Below are 25,288 nucleotides of genomic sequence, written 5' to 3'. Positions count from 1 at the left end.
GTCATTGAACATAGTAAGTGCTACAATGCTCATCATGATGAAATAGTGCTAAAACAGCACTTTCGTGCTACAGATGGCAACCCTGTGGCAAACACGATGCTAGAGAATCCAGAACTGATCGCAGCACGAGGTTCGTCCGAAATAATCGCTGCTATTTTTTGGCAGAGAAGGCAATAGCTGATCTGACCATATTTCAGTGATATATGGATGGTCCAACAGTTTTCTGACCCTACAATGTTGCAAGAAGAAAATGGTTCGTTTTCTTCTTTTTTTGCACTGACCCAAGTGCAAAATGTAAGGACTATAAGAAGAAGTAGAGGAACTGGGAGAAATTTTGAAAATGTTGATCTTTTGGAGGGGCATCCCGAAGCTCCCAAACAATTTCTTGCCTGGTTTATAGTATCGTGTCATTTAGGCTATGTAGTTATAACGGATGCCGTAAAAGAGATTTTTGACATTGAAAAATGATACTCTTCTCCTTAGCATATAAGCCCATGATCCCAAATGCGGGTTGCGGGTGGGGCATAGCAATATTTTGGTGGGTCATGGGCAGGACATGCACCCTTTGACTGACTGTACTTCAATGCCTTAATTTTGAAAAAAAATACTATTTATCGGGAATGGCATCACAATCATATGCATTTAAAGAGCAAAAAAGGTACATGATAGCATTCTATAACGTCGTGCCTTGTATAAAAGGTGTTTTTATATAGAAACACCTTCTTTCTTTGCTACAATATGACTAGAGGACGACAGGAAATATCACGAGGGGCGGGGTATCCTAAATCGGTTGGGATCACTGCTCTAAACCAATAATTTTGTCAACCTACTTAAACTTCCTTGAAAGGATGAGGTTGGATGCAATACTGCACACTTCTCAGATCCTTCTAATTGGGAGAGGGAGGAGGTTAGAATAATACCTAACCAAATCTAAGTATTTAATGAAAATATACCTGTACCTGTAGTTTATTTCGCCAAGACTGAACAAATTGTCACCAAGTGCCGACCGAGAAACCGGTTTTACTCAGATCAAGAACAACAGTGTGGTAACTATAAGACGTAGCCTAACTATTGAAAATTTCAAGAGAAAATGTCAGCAGCATTAAAAGAAACAATTTCCGGGCAAATATGTTTTTCTATCATGACATCTATCTAGCTACCCGTATTTCTGTATGTCCAAAGCACTTTCAGCCTTAAAAACGGATGAAACAAAACCAATTTGAACAACAAAAGGTTTTATTCAAAACAAAATAAATTCATTTCGGCAGTGTTTGTTTAATACTGAAACTGGATATAGGCTATGGCTGCATATTTTTTATCTTCTCAACTATTCAAATATTCAATACCGCTTCAAATTTTACTTTTTCTTTTGGTTGTGCGATCCATTTGAAGAGCTGAGGGCCTCCTGAAAAAAAAAAAAAAACACAAATAAGAAAGTGTGGTGTATTACATAGCTGCAACTCTCAAAGATAAAGGAATATAAATTTTAGTGAATTTAATTTGAGTGTAATATAACAAGAATTTTTCTATTAGAACATTTTGTTTAAAATAGGGGTATAAACTGCCTTAACTGCACAAACTGCAGTGCTATCGAAATAAGTACAAAAAAGAACCAAAAACAACAAAACCAACAAACTTTAATACGGTTGTTTGGCTTAGATATATATCCATAATAAGGGAGAGGGGAGACAAAGTAAATATGAAAATTGGGAAAATTGGGAGTGCAAGCTCCCTCTTTCTAATAGTTGTGATAACAGTCTAGTTTACTCTTATGTCCTCTTCTGAGCCAATCCCCTAGAATAGCAAAATTATTATTTCATTAGTTCAGAACATTTTTGTTAATATAATTTTCATAGTCGCTTCTAGCTTAGCAGCATTCCAGTCCCTCCTTTTTATCACTATATATGCTATATACGAAATTTTGCAGGTTTTGAAAGTGTGTATAATTTTCAACTTGCTTTTCATAATGTCAGGTAATTTGGAATTGAAAGAAAACAAACAAACAAAAGCAATACATTTTTTTTTTGGTATAGATAGATAAATTTATTATAAGCCGAACAAGGCCTTACAACACAGTATTCGGAAATTCACATCACAATATAATAACGTGAGTCCTCTCTCCCATTCCGGCGAATACAACAACATCAAAAAACACGAACTTATATTGCTCTCCTTTCCTTTCATTATCAATATCATGCCTACAGATTTTGTTTTCTATTGTAAATATAACAAGGCCATAAAACACAGTATTCTATGATACGGTGGCTGGCGTTTACCCCCCCCCCTCTATGGAAGATTTCCCCCTAAAACCCCCTGAAAACTGTTCCCTCCCGAAAATAGCACCCCCTACAGAAATATCTCCCATGGAAAACTCCTACTCAGAAAATCCGCCGGAAAATCACCCTCCCCCTCCCAGTGGGTGGTTGGTCTGAAATCACTTTTGACTTATATAAAAAGGACTAGAGCTCTCAGTTTCTGGTCTAATCTGCACCCTCCAAAGTTTCTGCGCCCATGAGGGGGAGGTGTCAAGGAAGGGACAGCCCCCTTCCTATATGATGTGCATTCTCCTTATTTTAGTGTTTGATGTTACTCTTTACTACCATAATAATAGCGTAGACCAGAAATATTCCCAGAAATCATAAGGGATTAGATATCAACATCACATTTTTGATGTGTTTTTAAAGTTTCTTTTATACCCCACCAAAAGTAAATACCCTACCCCCCGCCCACAAAAAATCTGGTTACGGATCTGGGGATTATACATCAATTTCCACCTCCAATCTCCTTTCGTCTCTCCCTTAGAACTAATTCCGTATTTATCTGATAGCTCCATGAGAGCTGGGATGTTTTGGCATTAAAATGTACCCTTTGAGGGATCTCTCTTCCTCATAACTACAAAACACTCAGAGACCCCATTGTAGAAGTTTTAAGTGCCTTTTTGAGCTTTATAAATTGTCCATTGCTTACAGATAGTATTATTTTTAGTATTTTTATTTTTATATTTTTTTCGATGGGGAGTTTTCTGCGGGGGGGGGGATTGTCCGGGAAATTTCCAATGAGGAAAACATTTTCTAGAATAATTTCATCTCAGTGGGGTTGTAAACTTGGCAGAAGACTCGTTTGAGTACCCCTTTTAAGGTTCAAAAGTAATAAGGCAGCAAATAGTGTTTCTGTACCCTTTTTGCTCTGCCTCTCCAAAACTCCAAATAACATTGGATCAAAGCATTGAGCTAGCTATTTTACTCAAAAGGATTTAAAGTATCAAATAATATGTCTCTAAGGATTCTGATACACAAAAATCCGAGGGCAAAAAGTCAAGGACTCTAAATTATGGACTTCCGGTTCTTCCGGCTGCTTTTTAGTAGAAGAGATTGGAATGTCACATCATGTTAAATCTAGAATTTTTCATAGGGGGACATCGTCCCTTTTATCAAATTAAATATAAAAAAACAAGTTTTTTTAACTTTAAGTAAGGAGAGACATTATAGCTTAAAAGGAACATAAATTATCCCGTATATGAAAGGGGTTGTCCCCTCCTCAACGCCCCGCTCTTTACGTCAAAGTTTGACTCTTTGTAACAAATCTACTTTTTAAAGAATAAAGAAAATTTAACGTAAAGAGCGAGGCCTTGAGGAGGGGACAACCCCTTTCATATACGGAATCATTTATTTTCGTTTTCAGCTTTAATATCGCTCCTTACTTGCAGTTAAATAAACTTGTTTTTTTATTTAATTTCTTAACGTTTTTCAATCAATGCATGTTTTGATTTTGACTCATCGCACATGAGCAATTAAAACGAAATTTGCATATTAATTTTTCTTTTGCTAACTGGCTTTCTCATAGTTTTGATCGGACCATTTTGATAAAAAAGGGTGAGGGAGGAGGCCTAGTTACCTTCCAATTTTAGGTGGCTAAAAATATAAAAAAATAAAAAATATATACTTGTATATTTTTTTTACGAACGTTTTTGTTAGCAATAAACATACGTACCTTACGGATTAACTTACGTAACGAACTTCTATGTTTGTGTATTTTTATTACGTATATGAGGGGGTTCGCCCCCTCATCAATACCTCGCTCTTTACACTAAAGCTTGAACTTTGTCCCAAATCTTTAAGAATGACTCCTGAATCAAAAAGGCCGTAAAATAAATAGTTGACATTACAAAAAATACTTTAGCGTACAGAGCAAGTTATTGTGGAGGAGACAAACCCCCTTATAAACGTAATAATTTCTGTTCGTTTTAAGTTTTAATGCTGCTTCTTACCTCCAGTTGAACTTTTTTTATTTATTTTCTCATTTTTTTTTAAATAATGCTAGAAAATCCTGCGCCCCCTTCATGGAAATTATCTTTCCTTATAAGAAATTCCTCCATGAAAAGATCCTCCCACGTAACCCTCTTCCCCCGACCCACCCCCATCCCTACGCGAAAAAGTCCCCCTGAAAACGTCTGTACACTTCATAATAACCATTACTAGGTTTTTTAGTTTTTTTTCTTTTTTCTTTTTACTATATGTAAACAATGTTTGTAACTTACAGCCCCTTCCCCCAGGACTGTGGGGGATTAAGTCGTCGCCAAAGACATAGTTATTAGGCTTTTGACTAAGTTGAAGAGAATGGCTATCTCAAAATTTTGATCCGGTGACCCTCCAGTTTTTTTTGGTCACAGAAAAAGGGCAACAGAACTTTTAATTTCCATTAGAATGAGCCCTCTTACGACATTCTAGGACCACTGGGTCGATACGATCACCCCTGGGAAAAAAAACAAACAAACAAATAAACACGCATTCGTGATCTGTCTTCTGGCAAATAATGCAAAATTCCACATTTTTGTAGATAGGAGCTTGAAACCTCTACAGAAGGGTTCTCTGATACGCTGAATCTGATGGCGTGATTTTCGTTAAGATTCTATGACTTTTAGGAGGTGTGTCCCCCTATTTTCGAAAATAAGGCAGCTTTTCTCAGGCTTTTAACTTTTGATCCATATGACTAAACTTGATGAAACTTATATATTTAAAATCAGCATTAAAATGTAATTCTTTTGATATAACTATTGGTATTAAAATCCTGTTTTTTAGAGTTTCGGTTACTATTGAGCCGAGTTGCTCCTTTCTACAGTTCTTTACCACCTGTTTGATACGCTACACTTCAGTGTCCTGAGTGCTCATTTATGTGTCACATGCTATCAGGAAAAAAATTTGAGAGATATATTTTAATCTAAATAGTCAAAATATTTAACAAGTATAACTCCAGGTTTAGTGTGGCCCAGACAGCCCTAGGGGCAAGAGTCTTAAATTTTGAAAACTGTCCATTTTTTCACTGAAAGATTTTAGTAAAAATGGGTTAGCATGTTGAATTTAATGAATAAGTACTGGAAACAGGTATTTGAGCATATCAACTGTCAATATGGCTCAAAATAACAATTCATTAGCAGTAAGCCTGCTTTCAACTGAAGTACCCCAAATCCAAGTTAATTGGTTTTTCTGAACCATAATTCTCATAAAGCACATATTACATAACATTGAAGTACAGTAGCTAGATATTTGAACCGGTATCTGGAACACTTTGTTCCAAACTTTGTTCAGTTTGGGTCGGGAGTCAGTGGCGTGACTCTGTAAGCTTAGCCAGAGTCGACCCAGCTTTAAATGGGTACCTGGAGAAATCTGGGGAAGGTAAACAGGAAGGGTGTGCGAAAGCACAGGATGGTTGGCCCCCAACCCCCCATTGCACTTCCTGGCTGAAGGGCCAAGAAACGGAGATCAGCACCGCCGGTAGGGACTGTAAAGTCTAATGCCGTATCCTTTACCTTTTTTTTTTTTTATCTGGAACACTGTCACAAGGACACCGATTCGATATAAGGATGTGGGGACACATCAGATCAATTTTATGAAGTATATGTTACATAACACTTAAATACAGTAAACCTTACAAGTACCAACTAACCAGGAAACCAATTACCAATGAACATTTTGTTCATTGGAATGAACAAACCAATTACCAATTACCAATGAAACCAATTACCAATGAATATTACCATTTTAACACAGTCACAAGGGCACTCGTTTGTCAGAAGGATGTGCGGACACATTAGGTAAATTTTATGGAGTATATATTATGCAACACTTGAGTATAGCAACTAGGTATTTGAGCCTCTCAAGCACCAACTAACCAATAAACCAATATTACTAATAAACATTTAACACTGAAATACTATCACAAGGACACCTGTTCGTCATAAGGATGTGCGGGCACTTCAGGTGTTATGAACTACATACTACATAACACTTGAGTATAGCAACTAGGTATTTGAACCTCTCAAGTACCAATTAACCAATAAACCAGTATTACCAATAAACATCTAACCCCTGGAACACTGTCACAAGGACACCCACTTGTCATAAGGATGTTCAGACACATCAGGTAAATTTCGTGAAGTACATATTACAGAACACTCAAGTACAGTAACTAGGTATTTGAACCTCTCAAGTAACAAATAAAAGGCGGCCAATAAACGTATTACCGCTAAAAAACACTCACAAGGAAACCCATTTGTTATAACGTAGTGCAGACACGCCAGAACATATTAAATGGCTTACTCGCCTCATGGTCTTCAAATGATATCCTAGTTTTAAAACGACCCTTCTCGGGGCTATCCAGGAATTTTTAATGGAAAATGGAATTTAAGAGCTCCCATTAGGGGAGGACAAGGATGTAATCCCTCATGGTCCACAAATAGTACCCTCCTTTTAAATCATACTATCTTTCAGTTATTCAGTATTTAGAGGTTTGAACTGGAAGGGGTAATAGAGGCCTTTTTTCCCACGAAAGATCGAAAAATTCATAAAAAATATATTCTAGAAGGGATCGATTTTCTGAAAACGGATTATAAGTTCAATATACAGCAAATTTAACTCTTATCCCAGAAATAAACATGTTTCAATGTTATTTCTAAATACTAGGAATTAATTAGGGTTAAGAATTAAGCTTTTTCAAGCAAATTTAACGCTTTACTTCAGATTCTCCAGTATACAATCAGTTATTTTTCTTTATTGAGTCTCACAAGGTCTACATGGCAGCCATAGCTAGGTGTTGAAGCAATAAAAATAATTCCGATTAAGGATGGAAATACAAACCTTATTTGACAAATTCAAAATATTTAAATTGGAGCAGGATTTGCCGGCCTTTTTCATCGCTTCTCTAGCCATATGCATCTCACGCTTTATACTATCCTTAATTTCAACTGGAATATCAGGGATTATAATGGAGATCAGGCTTGTGATACCGAAAACCAAGTGCTAGAAGAGAAGAAGAAAAACAATGGCAATAAATTCAAATTCACTAGAAATTTTAACGTTATTTATCGTTTTTTACAGTAGGATTTGAGTCCGTCACTTTACGGTAACGACTTACATCTCCAAGTCATCTGCGGGTTCTTTTGTAAACAATTCTATTAAATCTTGAAGCATGTTGCTCTACCATGTTGTGTCAACAAAAATATTACAGCATTTAAAACAGACTAGGTAAATATTTACCGTAAAATTTTTACCGTTGTGGCGCACCTATTTTTTATAGCCAATAGATATACCCGCTAAAAATACCTTACAGTAGAAATAGATGATATTTCAAAAAATGCCTACAAAAAAGGGAGAATACTCCCTTATAAAATAAGTAATCTATCCTATTATAATACAGGAGCGTCGGTTGAGGGGAAAGGGGACAGTTGCCTGTAATAATATGGAAAAAATAATATATAGCCCTTGCCCCATGACTGTCTGGATATAGACCCCTCTTGCCCCCAAATAAAAATTCGAGAGATTCTCCCCTGTTATAATGTAAAAGTTTTCCCCTTATAAAAAGTTAGAATATAAGTTCATGGAGAATCTTCCTCCCAAGATCAGTTCCAAAAGCTGATCCGTGTAGTTGGGTTTTAAAACGTAGTGGAACCTTAAAACTTAGTTGATTCCCAGTCCGTTCCCTTTAATATTAGCTTTCTTCCTCAGGATCGGACCTATTCACTGTAATACCCTTTGTTCTGATCATAATGTCACGAGGAAAAGGCCCGAGTCTGACTATAGTGGGAAATCCCTTTGATTGGTGACTTTTTCTATTCCACTTTTTGTTACAAACGAGAAAATCCAGGCTTTATTTATGAAGTGTTGCATTCCCACAAATTGGCATAATAATTCAAGTTTGGGATTATTATAGTCGGTGTTAAGCGTATTCTCCCTGGGAAATTCCTTCTGCGGAAAATCCCTTCCGTAAAAATCTGCCGGCGGAAAATTCCCCCGGAATTCTACCCATCCCCCACAGAAAATTTCCACATATGCTAAATTAAGCAGCCACAGAGAAAAAAATGGTTACCTCACAATGTCGAACAGATGTCCCAAGGGATAGCAAAAGGACCAGCTTTCTTTCTTTTTACTCAAAATTAAATGACAAAAAAAAGTTGTTTCAACTGAAAGTAAGGAGCAACATCAAATCGAAAAGAAGTTATTCCGTAAATGAACGAGTTGCTTTCCTCCTCAATACATTGCGCTTCACGCTACTGTTTTAGCACTTTAAAAAAGCTTCTTATTCTAATTGAATGACCCTTGTGTTTCAGTAGTCGTTCTTAAAAAAATGGGACAAACAGTTAAAGTTTGGTGTAAAGAGCAATATATTGAGGAGGGGGGCAACCCCTTCATGTACTGAATAATTTCCTTTCATTCTGAGGTTTAATGTTGTTCTTTACTTTCAGTTGAATTTTTTTTTATCTGAATTTAATTTCTGATTGTTTTTTAAATAATATCAGTAAATCCGGCTTACCCTCCATGAAAAATCCCATACCCTCATATGAAACTCTTCCGTGTAAAGTTTCTCCCACATAAAATACCCCTCCCTGTAAAATTCCGTCAGGATAATTCCATCCTCACTGAAAAATCCCCCTTCCATACAATTTCTTGCGGACGATTAAGCCAAAAAAAAAATCCTCCTTGGTATGGTTTCATTTGAAAAAGACTATAATTTCGATTTTTTTTTCCGATCACTCCAGATATTGCCCCTTCTGTAGAACCTTTTCCCGGAAATCCCAATCCGCTGAAAATTTTCCCCGGACAGTTTTCCCAGAATATAATGAGAAAGCAAGAAAAATAAAAAAAAAAGTCGTATTGGAATTCTGTCAAATCCCCCCAGTATAAAATTTCCGCTGGAAAGTTCACTCCCAGAAATATCCCTCCCCGTGGACATCCATCCAAACAAAAATCCCCATCCCGAAAAATGTGTGTATGCTTCCCAATAGCAAATACTATGCGTAAACAATGGACAAATTTTATATCTTAAAGACCTATCCCCTGGGACTGTGGGGGTCATGTTATATACGAAAGAATTCTTTTCAACTATGCTGAAAAAATGGCTATTTGAAAATTTTGGTTGAACGATTTAGGGGAAAAGGGGTTCGGGAGGAAGCTAGTCGCCCTCCAATATTTCTGCTCACTTAAAAAGGTAATAGAACTTTTAATGTCTGTTTGAATGAGCCCTCTCCTGATGTTTTAGAAATATTGGTTCAAAAGGATCACCCCTTGGGAAAAGACAAATAAACAAAACAAGAGCTAAGAGCTCATATGGCACTTGTGACGAGGCCAGAAGAGTGAAGAGCCAAGAGCTCATATGGAATGAACTTAAGCAAAATTCCAAGAATCAATAGATTGATTTAAAAGGAAAATCAGAGGCTTAATGCCGGTTAAGATTTAAAATAAGAGCTCTGAGACACGAGGTCCTTCTAAATATCGTAATTCATTAAGATCCGATCGCCCACTCGTAAGTTAAAAACACCTCATTTTTCCTAATTTTTCCTGGTCGAATCGGGGAAAACGACCTTATCAAGTCAATTTGTGCAGGTCCCAGATACACCTACTGTTTTTCATCGTCCTAGCACGTCCAGAAGCACCAAATTCGCCAAAGCACTGGATCCCCCTAACTCCCCCAAAGAGAGTGGATCCGCTCCAGTTGCTTCAATCACGTATCTAAGACATTCGCTTATTCTTCCCACCAAGTTTCATCCCGATCTCTCCACTCTAAGCGTTTTCCAAGATTTACGGTTTCCCCCTCCAACTCCCCCCAATGTCACAATTTAGAATAAGGGATTTAGAATAAGAGCTCTGAAGCACAAGATGCTTCTAAACATCAAATTTCATTAAGATCTGATCACCCATTCGTAAGTTACAAATACCTCATTTTTTCAAATTTTTCTGAGTTACCTCCCCCCTAACTCCCCCAAAGAGAACGGATCTGATCTGGTTATGTCAGCCAAGTATCTTGGACTTGTGCTTATTCTTCCCACTAAGTTTCATCCCCTTCTCTCCATTCTAAGTCTTTTCCAAGATTCCCGGTTCCCCCGACCTAACCCCCCCCCCCAATGACACTGGATCCTCTCAGAATTTAAAATAAGAGATCTAAGTTACGAGGTCCTTCTGAATATGAAATTTCATTAAGATCCTATCCCTCCTTCGTAAGTTAAAAATACCTCATTTTTTCTAAGTTTTCAGAATTAACCCTCCCCCCAACTCCCCCAAAGAGAACGGATCCGTTCAGGTTATGTCAATCACGTATCTAGGACTTATGCTTATTTTTCCCACCAAAATTCATCCCCATCCCTCCACTCTAAGCGTTTTCCAAGATTTTAGGTTTCCCCCTCCAACTCCCCTCCCAATATCATCAGATCCGGTCGGGATTTAAAATAAGAGCTCTGAGACATGATATCTTTCTAAATTCCAAATGTCATTACAATCTGATCGCCAGTTCGTAGCTTAAAAATACCTCATTTTTTCTAATTTTTCCGAATTAACCCTCCCCCCACACCCCCCCGGATGGTCGAAACGGAAAAACAACTATTTTTAATTTAATCTTGTCTGGTCCCTGATACGCCTGCCAAATTTCATCGTCCTAGCTTTTCTGGAAGAGCCTAAACAAGCAAAACCGGGACAGATAGACAGACCGACAGACCAACAGAATTTGCGATCGCTATGTGTCACTTGGTTATTACCAAGTGCCATAAAAACACAAGAAATAGACATCTGTGTCTTTCTAAAAAAAAATTCAAAATTCTACATTTTTTCAGATGGGGCTAGAAGTCTCTACAGTAGGGTTCTTTGATATGCTCAATCAGATGGTATAATTTTCATTAAGGTTCTATTCTTTGACTTTTGGGGGGTGTTCCCCCTTTTTTGAAAATCAGGTAAATTTTATCAGGCTCGTAACCTTTGATGGGTAACGCTAAACACAAAGAATCTTACATATTTGGAACCAATAAAATAAGCTGATTATTTTCATGTTCCGTTTTTTAAAGTTTCCTTTACTACTGACCTGTATCGCTTCTTGCTTTACCGTTTGATTTAACATGCATTTTTTAGCAACAAAATTGAAGAGAAAAATGAATGTAATCAAACAGTTCATCCAATTTTCTGACCAAAAATGTGAACGAAACAAAACAGATAAAAATAAAAGGACAATAATAGACAGCGCGGAAAGTAAAAAATAAAAATAAAGCTCAAATTAGAAGAATTAAAGAATGTAAAAAACTCCTTGAGAAGGAAAAAGGATTTTACTCAAGAAAAATTCCTTGAGAAAGTCTGAAGTAAGCATGTTCACATTTTCTATGCAAAGAACAAAACAAACAGAATAAAAATAAAAGACAAAAACAGACAACTCAGGAAGTAAAAAGAATAAAACCCGAATTGAAAGAATTGAAAAAAAAACAGCAACAGAGAAAATGAAGAACATGGAGTCAGTTTGCAATCAGAACCAAACAATTTGCTTCTGAACCAAGCGAAAATGGATAGAACTCCTTATTCCAAGCTAGAGAGGGGACAGAAACCTCAAAGAATGTATTTTAAGGGAACAAATGTCTCCCCCATCCCGAGAATACCTCCCCAGAAAATACTACCCCCGCAGAAAGTACTCCCCTCGGACCCCTCTCCACATGGCTGGTTGGTCTCCAATCAATTTTGACTTATAAAAAAGGACTCGAAATCTCGATTTCTGATCGAATGAGAACCCTCTGAAGTTTCTACGACTATGAGGTGGAGATGAGGAACGGGAAATCCCCTTCCTATACGGAATGAATTCTGTTCGTTCCGGGGTTTAATGTTACCCTTTACTTTCATAATAACAGAGTAGGCCAAAAATATTCCCAGAAATTAAGAGTGATAAAGTACCAGTTTCACATTTTTGATGTTTTTTTTTTAAATTATTTTTTTTCTAGCCTACCTTTCATCCCGAAAAAAATAAATCCCAAACAAAAGTCCCAAATACGGCCCTGGGGACTATATATCAGTATCTATCTCGACCCTCCCTTCGTCTCTCCTTTTAGAACTGATTCTGTATTTATCTGAATGCTCAATGAGAGTTGGAATGTTTTGGTATTAAAATGCACTCTTGAGGAACCTCTCTCACTTCCCAACAATAAAACAATCAGCGAACCCATTGTAGAGACGTAAAGCCTTTATGGGAAAATGTTTAGAATCGCAAAACAACAGGTAATTTACCTAAGACAAGGAAATTTGTTTAGACCTTAAAAATATTTTGACTAGTTAGGGAGGGAGGGAGATTCCTCAAAGGGTACATTTTAATCCCAAAACATCCCAACTGTCATTGAACCTTCAGGTAAATACAAAATTAGTTCTAAGGGATAGACAAGAGGAGGGTGGAGGTAGAAATTGATGTATAATCCCCAGGGTCGTATTCCTTTGGGGTGAGAAGACAAAAAACTTTAAAAAATGCACCAAAAATGTGAAGCTGATATTTAATCTCTCTTGATTTTTAGGAATATTTCTGATCTACGCTGTTATTATGAAAGTACAGAGTAACATTAAACCCCAAATTAAGCAGAATTTATTCCGTATAGGAGGGGGACTGTCCCTTCTTCATCACCACCTCCACCTCATGATCATAGAAACTTTGAAGGATGCTCATTTGATTCAAAATTGAGAGTTTTGGTACTCTTGGTACCTAAAAAGAACATAATTATGCAGTTACAATCTATTTAAAAAAAAAAAAATATAAGACGAATTAACTCTTAGTTTTTTATCTTATCACCATAACTGGATGAAACATTCATTTATAAAAATCTTCAATTTAATTCAAGTTTAGTTGATTTTTGCAAAATTATTTAGAATCTATGCATTTTTCCATTCATTCTCTCCACACGGTCTGCCGTTAAGAAAAGATATATAACACGACAGGGAAAATGTTAAAAGCGAGACCTTAGACATGTTGAAAATGACTGAGACAAATGGAATTTGAATCCGATTTCAAGTGACTAAACAGAGTCAAATTTCAAAACGCTTTCAGCTCAACATTGAATTGTCTTAAGTTAATGATGTAAGTTAAGAATTAGGTTGTCTTGGAATATTTTTTTCTTTGTAGAAAATGTGTGGAACTTCCTAGCCCCTTAAAAAAAATGAAAACTTTGAATTTTTGTTCGGGTCTCAACATATATAGTAGACTATGTGACCGCTGGTCCTATATCACCCATCTTGGTGAAAAAAACTAAAAATAATTACACATCTGTTACAGGAAAAATAAAAAAATTGAGCATCCATTGAAAGAGGAATGAAAATTGGAGTTCCAAACATTGACCATGTTGTGCAATTTTTGATGGTACAACTTTCATCAAAATCATGTCAGTATTTGGGGATATTTCCCTCTTTTCCAGAATTAACACAAATTTACGTATGCAACCATTCGATGGGTGTGTTTAAACTTATAGTTTAAAATATTTAAAACCGCCAGGAAAAACTGATTCAATCTATGTTTTTATGTACATGTTGCTAAAGTTGAACTTTACTTACCGCTCGTCACCTCGAGCCATTTGATGGTTACATCGTTTGTGAAGTTGGTACATACAAAGCTTGTCCGAAACATTTTTTTTCTAATCGGAAGGACAGAATTCAGGAAACTAACAAAAATCACCCCAAAAAATGACAAATACGGGAAAAATCGTAAGAATCATGAGATTTCTGATGAAAACCAGTCCCATTAAATCCCTCCCCTGCGTAATTGCTCACGTCCAGTTACAAAATTGAAAGATGAAGCCTACCTCAAAAACCAAGACGAAACAAAGCCGAACAGCAAAAATTGTCCAATACATTGGAGCAGGCTTATATGCATCTTCACTTGATGGAGGATTTCGCAGACCACGATAGTAGCACTCGGTAAAATTTCGATTGTCAATGTCAATAGAAGGGCGATCTTCATCTGTGAAGTCGGATGTTGAAAATACTGCAAAGAAGAAAAGGCTTATCTCCTATTTTTACCTTTATCAAGTGCTTAAAAAAAACTACCATACATACTTAAAAGCAGAAAAATGAAAAAAAAAGCGAACAAAACTTAGGAACTCTGATCTTAGTTTGTTAAGATAATTAATAAATTTTTATTAGCTTTTTATCTTAATTCATAAATAATAAATCAAGATAAACAAATTTAATTCATTAAAAACTTTTCATTTTTAAACTCTTATTAATTAAAAATTTTTATTCGATTAAAAATTTTCATTGATAAATTTCAATTCATATTAATAAACTTTCATTAGCTTTTTCTCTTAATTCTGAGCTGCCTCGTGGAAAATTAAAAACTAAAAAAAAGTCCATACAAACTACAAAAAGATGAAAAGAGTAATATTTCGATCTTCCAAAAAACAAAAAAAAAAAACTGGAAAAAACATATCGTTTTATAATTATTCGAACAAAATGCATTGTGTCCACTGTTAGATGTACCATATGACTACCAGACCTAGTGTCCGTTTGTCAACTTTGACATCCCCCTAGAGGCTACCCCTTCCATTTGCCGTGATTAGAAAATTACCATCATTCCCCGTCAAGTCTACAAATTTTAGACAAATATCGGTCAAAACATATTTTGTATACTAAATGTGCATTGAATGCTTAAGTGTTTTTCCAAGAGCCCTAAAATATTTCCCTTTTTACACACTATACATATCAAATATTAAAACTTTTCAAGGTTACATTATGGTACCTAGGTTGGCTCGGTCAAAAATGTGCGTGAATGTGTCGTGAGTCGGGTATCAAACGTATCTCCATAATTGTAAATTTTCAAAAGAGCAAAAATAAAACCTTACAATATTTTTTATTTCCCCTCCGATAACCATGAAACAAAAACAGATCAAGATATAAATCAATACATATCAATGTGTTTTTGTTTTACGGTTATTGGAGGGGGAGTAAAAAAGTTGTGAGACTTTGTTTGCTCTTCTGAAAATTTACAATTATAGAGATACGTCCTTGTGATACCCAATTGAGGATATATCAGAGAGTCATATCAATTTATATCAATTTACTTTTATAGTGGGACCTCTAAGCAGGAAAGCACAGATCTGAAGGTCCCATTGTATATGTGCCTGAAAGTTATAGGGTATTAATATTTGGGTTTATCTATATGTGTTTTAATTAATTGTATTTAATTATATAATTATATGTTTTTAATGTTTTTTTTTCAAAAATCAATGTGTGCATCCTCTCTATTCGAGATCATATTAAGCGTTTTCAATTCCTCGTTTCTAAATTTGTATCCATCATATTTTAAAGAACTCCTTTACCGTACAATCAGGACATGTCTTGTTTTTTATCTTTACCCTCCCCCCACACAATCTCTTTTTAATAAATACATCTTTTTTCACTGTACATTATAAAAAAAACTCTCATTAATTTTTGTTCTAAAGGGAAATTACTGTCAAGAAGCGCTATCAGGGTTAAGTATTTCCTTAAAATGTTAGCCTGTCTCTCCTTATCATAAATCAAATATGAAAACAAGTTTTTTCTTTCCAATCGAAAGTAAGGAGCAGCAGTAAATTTAAAATGAACAGAAATTATTCCGAATGTGAGGGGGGCTGCCAACTCTTCAATACCTCGCTCTTCACGCTTATATATGTCGGGCCCTACTTTGATAGCAAGAGGTAGGCTAATGTTTAGTTTTGTTTTGTTAGTATTATATGGAGATTTCAATATAGTGTTTTTTTTATGTTACCCATTTGCTAATAATAATAGCAATAATGAAGTTTTTTAGCACTCTTGAAGAAGCTTCTGATTCTAATAAGACGACCCTTCTGTTTCAGGGGTTGTTCTCAAGGAATTAAAACAAAAAGTGAAACTTGGGGAAAGGAGCAGGGTATTGAAATAGGGGCCACCCCCCTCCTATACGGAATAATGTTTGTTCATTTTAAATTTTAATCTTGCTCTTTACTTTCAACTGAAAAAACTTGTTTTTATATTAAGTTTCTGGTTATGTTTCAAATAATGTCGGAAAATCTGTCTCCCCCTCCATGGAAAATCCCCTCGGACAATTCGTTTCTCGTTGAAAATTCCCCCAGAAAATTTCTTGCAGACCATTCCGCCGGAAAAATATTTCTTACCACACTTTAAATTGAAAAAAATACTTGTGTTTTATTTCATTTTGATCGTTTTTTAGACCATGCCGAAAATCCCCCCTCCGTGGAAATTTCTCCGCAGGTATTCACCCCCCAATTGAAAGTTTCTCCCCGGAAAATTCTACCATGAAGAAATTCTTCCGCGTAAAATCTCCTCCCCAGTGGAAGAATGCCCGAGACAATTCTAAACCCGTTAAAAATTCTCCCGTTAAAAAATTAAAATTTTTCATTAAACATTAAAATTGAGTCGCCAAAGAGCTGGTAAGACGAATAAAGAGTTGGTAAGACGAATATAGGAATTCTGGATAATTCCCCCCATATGAAATTTCACCTGGAAAGTTCACCCCTCAGAAAATTCCCTCCCCATAGAAAACTCTTCCGGCGTAAAATACCCCCTCAAAAAATTCCCCTTCAGCCCCCCCATAAAAATGTCTGTCAACAAGGTAGCATCCAAAGGGGTTAGGGTATCGTAACCCCTCTGATTATTGTCAGACTCGTGAAAAGCGTAACACAACTACGTAGAAATTTTTTTGATGCGTTTTTTAAAGCTTTGTTGTATCTTCCCCCCGAAAAAATAATCCACGAACAAAAGTTATGAATACGACCATGCTTCTAAATAGGCAAATACAGTACTATATGCAGACAATGGGAGTCTTTAGGGGGGGGGGGTCATATCATCCCCAAAGGAATAGTTAGTTGACCTTAGCTGAAAGACCACGACCAATATTTCAATCAAGCCTTCAAATCTTTTTGGTCACTAAAAAGAGAACTAGAACTTTTAATTTCTGGTCGAATGAGCTCACTTTCGATCTTTTAGGACCATTGGTTTAACACAATCCCCTCTGGAAAAAAGAAACAAACGAAACAAATAAAGATGTATCCGGGACCGTTCTTATTGTCAAAAAAGTCACGTTTTTGTACGATTTGTTCTACGTTTTTGCCGGTGAATGCTTGAAACTTCTACGGTATGGTATGAAATCGTTACCATAATTCTATTTTTAGGCTTTTGCTTACTACAGGGCCGAGTTGCTCCGTTAGTTTATGGGTCGCGTTACTCTGAACTGTAAGTCTGGGGTCACCACGAATTGTTTAATAATTGGAACTAGTCAGGTCTTTAACTGAAATTAAATAAAAAAAACTAATTTTTTTAGCTGAAAGTAAGGAGCGACATTAAAACCTAAAACGAACAGAAATTACTCCGTATATTAAATGAGTTGTCCCCTCCGCAATCCCTCGCTCTTTACGCTAAAGCTTTAAATTGTTTTAAAAAGTAGAATTGTGGCAAAGAGTCAACTTTAGCGTAAAGAGCGAGGGATTGCGGAGGGGACAACTCATTTAATATACGGAGTAATTTCTGTTCGTTTTAGGTTTTAATGTCGCTCCTTACTTTCAGCTAAAAAAATTAGTTTTTTTTATTTAATTTCTGAACGTTTTTGAATTAATGCATGTTTGGTGTTGGCTCTCCGCACATAAATTATTAAAATGAAATTTGTATATTAATTCTTTTTTTGGCTAAATGGCTTTCTCTTAGTTTTGATCAGACGATTTTGAGAAATAAGGGGTGGAGAAGGAGGCCTAGTTGCCCTCCAATTTTTCGGTTACTTAAAAAGGCAACTAAAACTTTTAATTTTTAACGAACGTTTTTATTAGTAAAAAATATACGTAACTTAAGAATTAACTCACGTAACAAACTTTCATAACCTTATATTTTTATTATGTATACGAGGGGATTTGTACCCTCGTTAATACCTCGCTCTTTACACTAAATCGTAAGTTTTGTCCCAATTCTTTAAGAATGACCCCTTAAAGAATAAATAGTTGAAATTACTAAAAATATTTTAGCATAAAGAGCAAGTATTTATCTCCTCCTAAATACCTCGCTCTTTATGCTAAAGTATTTTTAGAACCCCTCATATGCGTAATAATCTCTGTTCGTTTTAAGTTTCAATGCTACATCTTCCTTTCATTTGAAAAAACGTTTTCATGTTTATTTTTCATTGTTTTCTTATAGTAATGCTAGAGAATCCTGCGCCTTGTCATTGAATTTTTCTTCACCATGACAGATTCCTCCAAGGAAAGATCCTCCAACATAGCCCCCTCTCCTCAGCCCCACCCCCAAACAAAATAAAATCCCCCTGAAAACGTCTGTACACTTCCCAATAACCATTACTATATGTAAACACTGGTCAAAGTTTGTAACTTGCAGCCCCTCCCCCAGGGATTGTGGGGGAGTAAGTCATCCCCGAAGACATAGTTATTATGGTTTTCGACTATGCTGAACAAAATGGCTATCTCAAAATTTTGATCCGTTGACTTTGGGAAAATAATGAGCGTTGGAGGGGGCCTAGATGCCCCCTGATTTGGTCACTTAAAAAGGGCACTAGAACTTTTCATTCCCGTTAGAATGAGCCCTCTTGCGACATTCTAGGACCACTTGGTCGATACGATGACCCCTGGGAAAAAGAAAAAAAAAAAAAAAAAAAAAAAAAAAAAACAAATAAACACGCACCCGTGATTTGTCTTCTGGCAAAAAATACAAAATTCTACATTTTTGTAGATAGGAGCTTGAAACTTCTACAGTATGGTTCTCTGATACGCTGAATCTGATGGTGTCATTTTCGTTAAGATCCTACGACTTTTAGGGGGTGTTTCCCCCTATTTTCCTAAATAAGGCAAATTTTCTCAGGCTCGTAACTTTTGATGGGTACGACTAAACTTGATGAAACTTATATATTCAAAATCAGCATTAAAATGCGATTCTTTTGATGTAGCTATTGATATCAAAATTCAATTTTTTAGAGTTTTGGTTACTATTGAGCCGGGTCGCTCCTTACTACAGTTCGTTACCACGAACTGTTTGACTAGTCAGGACTCGACACTTCCCATTCATATTTACCTTAAACCTTTCATTACCCTTTTACCTTACATAAACTTGCATCAGCGAAAATTGCAAGAGTCAGTTTCCGATAAAGTATTTGATAATATTGGTACCATTCCCTGTTCTTTAACATTTTTACAATGGTGGACCAGGAAAAAGAGTAAAAGTGTTAAAAACCAGAATTTTCGTTACACCCTTTTGTATAATAAAAATGTCAAAAAGGGTATATATCAGGTTACTCAAAGACGTATAAAATACAATTCATCGTATCGCAACAGCATTTACATTGAAGAGTAGAACACAACATTTCAATAGGAAGTAGCATAAAAATGGATGTTATCTATACACCCTTTATTCAAATTTTCACCAATGTAACCTAGACTTAAGTTAGATCTTGCTGTGGAACGTCTCAGGGCTAGGGATCGGTACAGTTTTTGTTTCAGCTATTTCAGTGTTGTGTTGCATTTTAAAGAAAAGAAAAAAAAGGAAAAAAAGTAAATAGGCAATCATTTCTCTGTCTGTATTCTGTTTTTTTTTCAACCGAAATTAATCTCTTTGTTGTTGTTTCTGGCTTTTTCTTATTTCAATTCAGCTTTTAGTTGCCAAGTTGTATTCTGAGGAGTCTCGAAACTTTTATCCTGTTTCAATTGGAATTAGCATAAAAATGGAGTTTGACACTAGAACTGAAAAAAGGGACACCGGAACTTTTAGTTTCCGGTTGAACGGGCCCACTTTCGATCTTCTAGGACCATTGGTTGAATACAATCCCCTCTGGAAAAAGAAACAAACAAAACTAATAAAGACATATCCGAGATCTTTCTTCTTAAAAAAAGTCACGTTTTTGTACGTTTTGTTCTACGTTTTTGCCGGTGAATGCTTGAATCGTTACCACAATTCGGTTTTTTAGGCTTGTGCTTACTACAAGACCGAGTTGCTTCGTTAGTTCGTGGGCCACGTTACTCCGAACTGCAAGTTTGTGGTAACCACGAATTGTTTGATAATTGGAACTAGTCAGGACTTGACACTTCCCATCAATATTTACCGTAAACCTTACCTTAAATTACCCTTTTACCTTACATAAACTTGCATAAGCGAAAATTGCAAGATTCAGTTTCCGAACCATTTGATAATATTGGTGCCATTTCCTGTTCTTTAACCTTTTTAAAATGATGGACCAGGAAAAAGAGTAAAAGCGTTAAAAACCAGAATTGTCATTATACTCTTTTGTATAATCTAAATGTCAAAAAGGGTATATATCAGGTTACTCAAAGACGGTACAAAATACAGCACACAAAAATTCATCGTATCGCAACACCATTTACATTGAAGAGTAGAGCACAGCATTTAAATTCGAATTAGCATAAAAATGGATGTTATCCATACACCTTTTATTCAAATTTTTACTACTATAGCCTACAATTAAGCTAGATCTTGCTATTGAACGTCTCAGGACTATGGATCGGTACAGTTTTTGTTTCAGTTATTTAAGTGTTTTCTGTTGTATTTAAAGAAAATAAAAAAGGAAAAAAGTAAATAGGTGGTCATTTCTCTGTCTGTATTCTGTCTTTTTTTTCAACCACATTAATCTTTTTGTTGTTATTTCTGGCTTTTTCTTATTCCAATTCAGTTTTTGGTTACCAAGTTGCATTCTAAGTTTCGAAACTTTTATCCTATTTATGATTTGTGCCATCTACAATATAGAAAGCAATGTCCTAATCTGTAGCAGAAATTTCTTAAGCATAACCAGTACTAAGCCAAAAACGTGTTTTAGGAAAAACATGACCCAGCGTGAATATCTAGTTAAATACGAAAGCTGGCTAGAATTTTCAAAGTAATGTTAAGCTTAACACTCTAAAAATCTAAATTATGTGTTATACCAATTGTGGTTGGAAGCTGCAATTCAGATCTTTTCGTTTTTTTTCTTTTTGAATGGTTTTTGTTCGATCATTTTTTTTTCGTGTACCTATGCTTATGTAACTTTCCTTGTGAAAAATCAAATAAAAAAACAAGTTTTTGAAACTGAAAGTAAGCAGCAACACTAGAACTTAAAATGAACAGAAATTATTCTGTATATAAGGGGATGGGGCTGCAACGTCTTCAATCTTCATTCTTTACGCTGAAGTCTTAAAGCTCTATAGAAATTCTTCTCATTTAAAAACAATCAACGACCATCAACGGTCATTGTGCCACTGTCCCTCATTCAAAATCAACGGTCATTATGCAATCTTTCCGAAGAGTCAGAGCAAAATGTCAGACTTTACTGTAAAAGGCGGGGGTGAGGATGGGGTAGCCCCTTTCATACACAGAATATTTTCTGTTCGTTTTAAGTTATCATGTTGCTCCTTAATTTAGGTGAAAAAACTTGTGTTTTATGTAATTTCTGATCTTTTTCAATCATGCGAGGAAATCCCTCCCCCCGTTGTAATATTTATTCTGGAAATATCCTCGGAAACTTTCTTGCCAATGAAAAATTCTCCCGCAGAAAATTATCCCTCCTTCTCCCCGCAGAAAATAACCCCAAAAAACTTGAGTATATTTCCCAATAACAAATACTATATGTGGACAATATGGGCAAATTGCGTAGCTTATAGATTCATCCCTAGGGACAATGGAGGGGCCATGTCATCACCATTTGAACCATTTGGACATTTGAACTCTGCTGAATCAAATGGCTATCTTAAAATTTTTATAAGATGTCTGTGGGTAAAAAATGGGCTGGGGAGGGGACTTGCTACGCTCTAAGTCCGTTAAAACGAACTGTTTGATAATTGTCACGTTAATGTAGGATTTTAATGGTTCAATAACTCTGTATGCGTTCGTTTATTTACTTTAAGTGTATTAATGTTTATTAATTCACTTTAAGCTATTTCGTTCACTTTAAGTTTAATGACTACCCATTCCGATAGATTTTGTTCCTCGTTTTTTTTTTCTTTTTTTAATAGACTGAATTGAAAAATGAAACGTAAAACGAAGAGAAACTATAATTGGATAATCAAGTCGAACTTCCAACGAACAAAAATATCAGTAATAAACCCTCCTAAAGGCACGAGCAAATTATCTATACATCCAATAATGTTTGTTTGAAAATAAATACCAAGGTATTTACATAATATACATAACTTTTTTGTATATGAAGCACAAAAACAAGGCCATATTCAAGATTTTTAATCGGGGGGGGGGGGGTACAAAAAAACTCAAAAAGAAATCAGAAATTTGTATGTATCCAATTTTGTTTCCTTTTTTCGGGCCAGACAATCATTTGAGGGAGGGGGGTAAACTCCCCTAGCCCATCTCTTAGACATAGAATTGCACAAAAGTAAACTTTTCTTTGTCCATGGAAGGAGTCCTTCGAGGCAACCTCGGGAGATGAGCCCCCCTCGTAAAATTTATGTGAAATTTTAGAAAGCTAATTAAAGAGGGAAGTAATAAGCAATACAACTTAATGAGAACTTTAGTTGATTTAGTTGAAACAAATGACCCTTTCGAGGTGAACTAACCCTATGAGGTGAAATGTAAACAATATGAGTTTTGCCAATATGGCAGTTATCTGGCATCAGAGAGCCTGCGAAATAACACTTTACCTTGTTTTTCTGGCGGCATTTTTATAAGTAAAATCAAGTAACGAACCTGAAGAAAAATACGGTTAAATTTACCATTTGAAATTTAAACTTTTTTTTTGAAATTACTATTAAGGTTTCAAAGCCACTTTAATTTTTCAAAAAGAAATTATGGCTCATGATCCTTAAAATAGAACATCTTCTGTTAAATTTTTCCCTTTTTAAATTTATTTTGTGCCAAAAAGAAATTGCTTTTAAGAAGTTTTGAAAGCCTAATTTTTAACACAATATTATTCTGTAGCTTAGTAAGCTTGTACATAACTCATGTAAAAAGTGATTAGAAGAGGCCTGGCCTTTCTCTTCTTCCGGAGCAACAACCAAACATACCGAACATTTAAACAGGAAATAAGTTGAATGAGAAAACTATGACATTGTTTTACTTTGACTTTATTATGGCTTTTCATCTTATTCAAATTATTTCATCTTATTACAAAAATTAAGTAAAAACAAACATGTTTTTTCAACTGAAAGTAAGGAGCAACATTAAAATTTAAAACGAACAGCAATTATTACGTATATTAGGGGGTTAGCCCCCTCGTCAATACCTCGCTATTTACACTTAGTTCGAATTTTGTTCTAATTCTTTAAGAATGTCCCCTGAACCACAAACGCCGCTTAATTATCCCCTTTGAAAATACTAAACAAACTTTAGCGTAAAGAGTGAGGGGCTTCCTGGTCGTTTTTTGAATAATGCTGGAAAATCAGGCGTCCCCTTCATAGAAATGCCCCTTCCCCCATGAAAACTTCTTCCATGGAAATATCCTCCCACATAACCCTGTAAGCCCGTGCAATTAAAATGTATCTCATTTTATAAATATCTATTTGTAACGAAGCTGTTTTTGGTATTCATAAAAAACTGCTAAGAAAATTGAAACAAAATTTCGAAATCGTCACAAAAATCACAAAATTGTCACAAAAATAAAAAAAAATCTCAAAGTAAAAAAATCGTAAAAATCTTTGAAGAATCTTCGAAATAATGATTTATCTCCACCTCCTCCTACTATGGCTACTAACAACTCACAGCAGCACCAAGCCGCCTGAGGCCAACACAGCTACGCACGCTCCTCCTCCATCCCAGTTTATTCAAAGCCTCCCTCTTTACACCCACCCAGAAACTTCTCATTTCCTTTAAATCTTTCTTTGTGAGGTCCTCCCACCCTAAGCGAGGATGACCTGCTTTCTGCTTAGCCCTAGACGGTTGGCCGAAAAGGACAATCTTCGGAAATCTGACATCCTTCATCCACAGAATGTACCCTAACCATCTCAACCTTTCTTTCTTTATAGCCCTAGAAAGTGGGATTGAACCACGCTTTTTGTACAGCCTACTGTTTGAAATTCGGTCAGTCAGCCACGTACCCAGAATAATCTGTAGGCAATTTCTCTGGAAAACATCTAGTAAATCTTCAACCGGTTTTCGGAGCGCCCATGCTTCAGAGCGATATTTGACCATTGTCATCACTGTACCATCCAATATTCGAATTTTTGTTTGTAGACTTATCTTCCTATTCTTCCAAACTTTTTTTGAAATGCGAAAAAAAACACCCCGAGCCTTGGCTATTTTACTTTTAACATCTTCACTGCTCTCACCGTCTTTACTAATAATGCTACCAAGGTAAATGAAGCTGCCCACCTGATCAATCTTTTCGTTACCCAATGTTACCCTTTCATCTTCACTTATTCTTAACCTTACTGACTTAGTCTTTTTAACATAAATTTTCAAACCTATTCTAGCACCCTGAACTCGCAAATTCATTTATTTTGGCCACACTTTCATCTAGGATCCTTAAATCATCAGCATAATCTAAGTCCAGGAGAGGTTTTCCTCCCCATTTGATTCCGTGGTCTTCTATTGCCTTGTTATTTTTTCTGTCGCTAATTCTTCCTCACAAAACAAATCTTCCTTCACATCCAAAGTATCACATACTTTTTCATTTTCCTCTATATCCTTTCCTGCAACTGTATCTCGGTTTAACACATACTCGAAATGTTCCGCCCATCTCTCTTTAACTCTTTCCTTATCAATAGTTGAGGCCCCGTTCCTATCTTTAACTGGGACAAGTCCGGATTGAGTACTCCCTCTCAATTTTTTAACATGCCAGTAAAATATTCTACTATTATACCGTCTAGCTGCATCTTCCAGATGCTCGGCAATTTTATAATAAATATTTGATTTTTTAAATCTAATCGTTACATCCAGAGTTCATGCATCCAGTATAATACACTTGACCCCCCCTTGCTAAATCCTTGCGATTATATTGGGAATTTGGCCGTGGGATTTATGACAATAAACCTCAGCCGGAAGACTGATCAATGATAATTCTTTGGATCTTCACTACTCTTAACTTCTGCGAATGATTCAGTGATATTAATACTGCA

The 25,288-nt window shown here is 35.8% G+C and overlaps 1 protein-coding gene across 1 annotated transcript in view; it reads right to left on the bottom strand.

The window, feature by feature from the left end:
• Positions 1-1,218: 1,218 nt before the first annotated feature.
• LOC136025366 (anoctamin-4-like) overlaps positions 1,219-25,288 on the bottom strand; it is a 79,588-nt gene continuing 55,518 nt past the window's right edge. Inside the window, exons 9-11 of the mRNA XM_065701321.1 lie at positions 14,075-14,256; positions 7,134-7,295; positions 1,219-1,405 (exon numbers count right to left, since the gene is read on the bottom strand). Coding sequence (XP_065557393.1) covers positions 1,358-1,405; positions 7,134-7,295; positions 14,075-14,256 — 392 coding nt within the window. The 3' untranslated portion in view covers positions 1,219-1,357. The remainder of the gene's footprint in view (positions 1,406-7,133; positions 7,296-14,074; positions 14,257-25,288) is intronic.

The sequence above is a fragment of the Artemia franciscana genome, chromosome 3 (genome assembly GCF_032884065.1).
Source record: "Artemia franciscana chromosome 3, ASM3288406v1, whole genome shotgun sequence".
Taxonomy (NCBI): Eukaryota; Metazoa; Arthropoda; class Branchiopoda; order Anostraca; family Artemiidae; genus Artemia; species Artemia franciscana.
Note: the sequence above shows the minus strand (reverse complement) of the source record. Positions and strands in the feature narration are given on the sequence as shown.